This window comes from Dictyostelium purpureum (assembly GCF_000190715.1).
Source record: "Dictyostelium purpureum unplaced genomic scaffold DICPUscaffold_642, whole genome shotgun sequence".
Taxonomy (NCBI): Eukaryota; Evosea; class Eumycetozoa; order Dictyosteliales; family Dictyosteliaceae; genus Dictyostelium; species Dictyostelium purpureum.
The window spans coordinates 4,725-10,440 of record NW_003519975.1 but is presented as its reverse complement, the minus strand read 5'-3'; the positions used below and the strand labels follow the sequence as shown (position 1 = coordinate 10,440).

Below are 5,716 nucleotides of genomic sequence, written 5' to 3'. Positions count from 1 at the left end.
ACAAGGGGGTTTTCCCCGGGGGGGGGGGGGGAAATTTACCCCTCTTTTTTTTCGCCCCCGAGATTGATGTTTTATTTTTTTTATAAAAAAATACAAAAAATTTTTTTTTTTTTTTTTTTAAAATTTTAACCGGCAAAAATATTTTTTTCCCCCCCCCCAACAAAGGGGGGGGGAAAAAAACGGTCTAAAGGAGGTATTTTTTTTTGAAAATATAACCAAAAAAAAAAAAAAAAAAAAAAAAAAAAAAAAAAAATTTTTCCTTTTTGTTAACCAAGGGAAAAAAGAAATTTTTTTTTAAAAGGGAAAAATTTTTGAAAGCTTTGGACCATTTTGAAAATCTTTTAAACCTTTTTTTTTTTTTTTTTTTTTTTTTTTTTTTTTTTTTTTTTTTTTAAATACTCCACAATATAAAAGAGAATAGTATAAAATTTTTTTATAAAAAATAACTTTCAATCAAATATAAAGTGGTCTTCAATCAAATAAATAAAAATAAAAATAATATATAAAAATATAAATAAAAAAATAAAAAAAGAACCTATTCAAAATTTATAAAAATGAATGTTGATTGTGATGATAATACTTTGGTCGATTATATAATAAATGAAAATTTTTATAAAGAGCTAGAAATAAAAGAATTTCCAGATTTTACAGAGCCTCAGAATAATGACCATAAAAAAATAAAAATACCACGTAAATCCCACCAATATAAACCACGTAACTACAATAAAAAATTTAAAGAACTAAACTTTAGTATAGTCGGGGGTTTTAAAATACTCACCATAACTGTAGACTCGCTACGTATATCTCAGTCCGAGGTTGCTGAAATTCTTGATGTCAATGTCTCTGTTCTTAGTAGAGCTTTTAGGGATGCTATCTCTAATATAGACCAACTTTCCCATTTGGCTTATAGCAGAAATAAAAATCTTTGGCCATATAGACAAGGTTCAGGAGAAATTATGAATTATGTAAAAAGTAATGCTTTACCAATTCTTGTATTTATTAGAAATTATAAAAAAAAAAATCAAAAAGGAAATTAATCTCTTTACCAAAATATAATTTTAAAAAAAAAAATTAAAATACACATATTTGTTTTTTTCAAAGTAATTTTTTTTTTTAAAATCATAAAAGGCATAACAACAATCAAAATCGAATTCAAAATTAAAAATTAAAAATTTAAAATAATGAAATAAAATAATAAAAAAAAATTAAAATTTTAAAAATCAAAACACAATGAAAGGTTTGTGTTAAGGTATGAATTCTTTTTTTCTATTTATATCTTTTTTTGTTACCTAAAATATTTATTAATTTATTGATTGTTATAGTAATTTCTATAATATATAAAATTTATGTATTATAATTACTAAATCACATTATTTTAAACAATTAATTATCTTTTTAATATGTTTTATATTTATTTTTAATATAATATTCTTTTTTTTTTTACATAAAAATCTATTCTTTTAATATATTTATCTTTTTTTTTTTTTTTTATTTTTTTTTTTTTAATTTTTTTTAATTAAAAAAAATATTTTTTTTTAATTTTTTTTTATTTTTTTGGGGTTATTAAAATTATTAAAATTTTCAATTTATATAAAAATTTAAAACACACAATTACAGACAACCACACAAATACACACAAATTAAAATAAATAATAAATAATAAATAAAAAATAAATATATATTTATTTTTTTTTTTTTTTTAAATTTTCTCTTTATAACACCAATAGAATTTGCATATAAATACAATAAATAGACAAACAATCCTATATTTATATTAGACAATGTTTTTAAAATTAGAACTTGTACCAACAAAGAGTCTTGGTGACTTTGTTTTGGGTATGTCTATTTCGGAAGCTTTGAATATAGTTAAAAATAATAATGTTCAAATTAATACTGTACAAATTATATTTAATGATAATGTAATATTATTTTTATTTTTCTTTCACACAATCTTTTTTCGTTCTTTCATCCTTACACAAACAGCCTTAAACAAAACATAGCATAATATCATAGCATAATATAACATCATATAACATCATAATATGACATCAAAACATTAATAAATTAACTTTAAATTTTAAATATAGGATCCATTAAGTTTAGACATAGTTATAAAATTAATTGATGATGGGGTTTTATTAAGATTTGAACCAAAACTTCAACGTTTAAAAGTTATAGAAATTTTTGATGTCAAGAAATTATCATTAAGTTACAGGGGTTCAGTTTTTAATCAAGAGGATCACACAGCTACATTTGTTGATATTTATTCAAAATTTGGACCATCATACCCAGGCGATTTTAATTTAGAAAAAAGCATTTACCACCTTCACTATCCAGTAAGCATTATATTTTTTACTTCAAAAAATCAAAAATAATTAATTATTAATTATAAACAAAACAATACTTAGGGACTATCATTTAGCTTTAGAATACCACCAGAATTTAAATCATTATACGAAGGAACAGAGCTTCCTGTAGAATTACCAGATGGAAGCACACCATTAGTTGAAAAGATATTTATTTATAACTCTTTACAAATGAAAACACCCTTAATTGTTGTACCACACTTTAATGAAGAAATTATAGTTTGTGTATGTATTGATAGTAGTGTTAATAGAGCCACATTAAAACCATAAATTTACTAATATTACTCATACTACTTAACAGCCAAATGAAGGAATCTATTTCACAAAAAGAAACTGTATGCTAACATTTAAATCTACAACACAAGATGTATTAAGCGAACTTGGTCCACCATCAAAAATCTATCATAAAGAAGAAGACAATATGAAAATTCATACAAGCGTTGAAGGTTCTATAGCACAGGATTACTTTTATAACTACTTTTATTTAGGTATTGATATTTTATTTGATATCAAAAAGAACGTCATAAAGAAGTTTATTCTCCACACAAATTTCCCAACCCATTATGAATTTAATTTGTAAGTGAAGTTAGAAAATAATTTAAATAGTCATCTTAAATACTAATACATTTAAAAAATTTTATAGATATTCAAAATGTTTTTTTAAAATTATTAGCAACAATCAAACACCAAATTGTTCATCGATTATATTCAATTCAATAAAGAATCACTTATCAGGTAAAACATTAAACCAAAGCGTCTCTTCAAACTCGACACCTTCATCAACCTCAACAACTTCATCCTCACAACATCAGCAACATGAAAATAATAGTAATAACAACTCACAGCAATCACCACTTTCATCATCACCTTCTAATTTATCAATATTACCAGCACAACCAACCACCGACCCAAATAATAATGAATACCATTTAGATCCAACCATAAATTTTGTGCACCCAGACCTTAAATGGGATGATGTTCAAAAGATATTTGGAAAAGGTGGAAAACCAGTTGTAAACAATAGAGGTTCTGTATCAAATCCTTTTGGTTCAACTTATTTCTATGGATATTCAGGTATAATTTATGAAATTATGAAAAACAACTACATAGCTTCAGTTTGTTTATTTAACGATAAAAACAATTCAGTTGATGATAACAATTTAAATATTTCACAACAACAGCAACAACAACCACAACAACCACAACAACAAAAACAAATTAAAGGTAATCAAAAATAATAATAATAAAAAATAAAAATTATAAAAATATTTAAATGAGTTTACATTTTCTTTTTTTTTAACATCAAATATTTGATGAAAAAAATAAGAAATTTATATTATATTTATTTATCGTGTAAATTATTGTTTTTTTAAGGAAGTAATGGTGACAGTAATTAAGTATATATTTATATTTTTTATATAATTGATATATTAATAATTTATATGTATATAAAGTATAAAAAGGTTTTATAAAATAATTTCGTTATTATAATTTCTATCCAATTGTTTATGTGGCATAACAATACAATTTGAAACGATAATTTCACCATTAGCTTGAGCACCTGAACCAAAAATGGTAACACCTTTTCTTTTATCTTGACTATAAAGGAATGGGGTATAATTTGGAATGCCTTCGATTCTAGCCCAAACACCAACTAAACTTTGCCAACCAATAATACTATAAATAACACATGCATGATCTTTAATTTCTGTTTGATCCAATACAATTGAATGAATAATTCTAACACCTTTACCAATTTTAACATTTGGTCCAATATAAACATCTGGTCCAATCTAAATTAAATAAAAGTAAAAAAAATACAAACATTAAAATTTAAACCATCTATATACAATATATTATTTTAACTTACTAAAGCGGTTGGGTCAACAGATGCAGTTGGATCAATAATAACATTACCAATTATATTATCGGCTTTTTTTAAAACCTCTGGTTTTGTTTTTGCATAGTGATTTAAGTAGAGTTCTTGACAATAAACTGATGCACCAGCATTTTTAATTTGTCTCCAAAATCCAATATATGGGAATACTGAAATAGTTCCAGTACCTGCAAGTGGTACAAAAATATCCTGTTCTAATCTAAGACGTTCGCTATCAAAACCTTTTCTAGTGATTTCTCTATAAATAAAAAAAAGCATTAGTATTATTTTTTAATTTTAATGAATATGATATTATTATTATATCTTACGGGTAATCAGTATTTATATTTTGACCAGAGGTTCTTAAATCAACCATAGTTTTGCCCATGACATCAAAAAATTGTGGTGAAAAAACATAAACACCACAATTGATTAAATTTGAAACAAAGGTTTCTGGCTTTTCGGCATAATGGAGTAACTCTGCTGTTTTTTCATCACGAACTAAACAACCATATTGATTTGCGTATTTTGATTCGATTTCAGTGCCCATAATAGTACAAATTCTGCCATGTTGGTTGTGGAAATCCAATAAATCTTTTAATGGGAAAGCACAACAAATGTCTGAATGAAGTACAAATATATTCTTTGGTGAACCTTCTAAAATTTGTTCACGGAAACTGAAAAGACCGCCTGCTGTTCCTAAAACTTTATCTTCATTGATATAACGAATTGAAATATTTAATTGTTTTGATGTTTCTTCAATAAATTTTCTTAATACTGTTTCCTTAAAGAAACCAATTAAAATGATTTCTTTCATCTCTGGTACCTTAGCTGCTGCTTCAATATGATGATAAATCATTGGTTTGCCTGCGATTGGGAATAATAATTTTGGTATGTCTAATGATAATGGACGAAATCTAGTACCCTTACTAGGTCCACCAACTAAAATAACTGTTTTCGATGACATTATTTAAAATTATAATTGCTATTAAATTATAAATAACTAGACAAATAAAAAAAAAAGTTTTAAAAAAATATTTATAAAAGTTTTTGAAAAAATTTTATAAATTAAAAAAAAATACATTCAAATTTTTTTATTTTTTTTTTTGAAAAATTATTAAAAATTTTTAAAAATAATTATTTTTTCTGTATATTATTTATTTTAATTTTATCAAAAATTATTATCTTTATTTAATTACTATTATTACTATTATTACTACATTTTTTTTTATTTTTTTTTTTTTTTATGTCTTTAGAAAAAAATTAAATTTTGATTGTGCGGTGGGTGGCACCGTAATTTTTTTTTTTTTTTTCCTTTTTATTCAACAAATACTAGAATATTATAATCATTTCCTATATGCAAATAATTAGTTTGGATATCCATTTTTTTTTAAATAATCATTATTTATTAATTATGCTCTAAAATTAAAATAACCAGAACAACCTCCTACCAAAAAAAAAAATTCATCGACCC

The 5,716-nt window shown here is 23.6% G+C and overlaps 2 protein-coding genes across 2 annotated transcripts; one reads left to right on the top strand and one right to left on the bottom strand.

The window, feature by feature from the left end:
* Positions 1–554: 554 nt before the first annotated feature.
* Positions 555–3,604, top strand: DICPUDRAFT_159906 (uncharacterized protein; the record flags this gene model as incomplete). Its single annotated transcript, XM_003294787.1, has 6 exons — positions 555–992; positions 1,779–1,919; positions 2,088–2,336; positions 2,409–2,591; positions 2,668–2,942; positions 3,040–3,604. The coding sequence occupies 6 exons, from the start codon at positions 555–557 to the stop codon at positions 3,602–3,604; spliced, it is 1,851 nt and encodes a 616-aa protein (XP_003294835.1).
* A 228-nt stretch (positions 3,605–3,832) lies between these two features.
* DICPUDRAFT_159905 (mannose-1-phosphate guanylyltransferase) lies at positions 3,833–5,209 on the bottom strand (the record flags this gene model as incomplete). The annotated part of the gene is made up of 3 exons (XM_003294785.1): positions 3,833–4,159; positions 4,237–4,501; positions 4,572–5,209. The coding sequence occupies 3 exons, from the start codon at positions 5,207–5,209 to the stop codon at positions 3,833–3,835; spliced, it is 1,230 nt and encodes a 409-aa protein (XP_003294833.1).
* Positions 5,210–5,716: the final 507 nt, after the last annotated feature.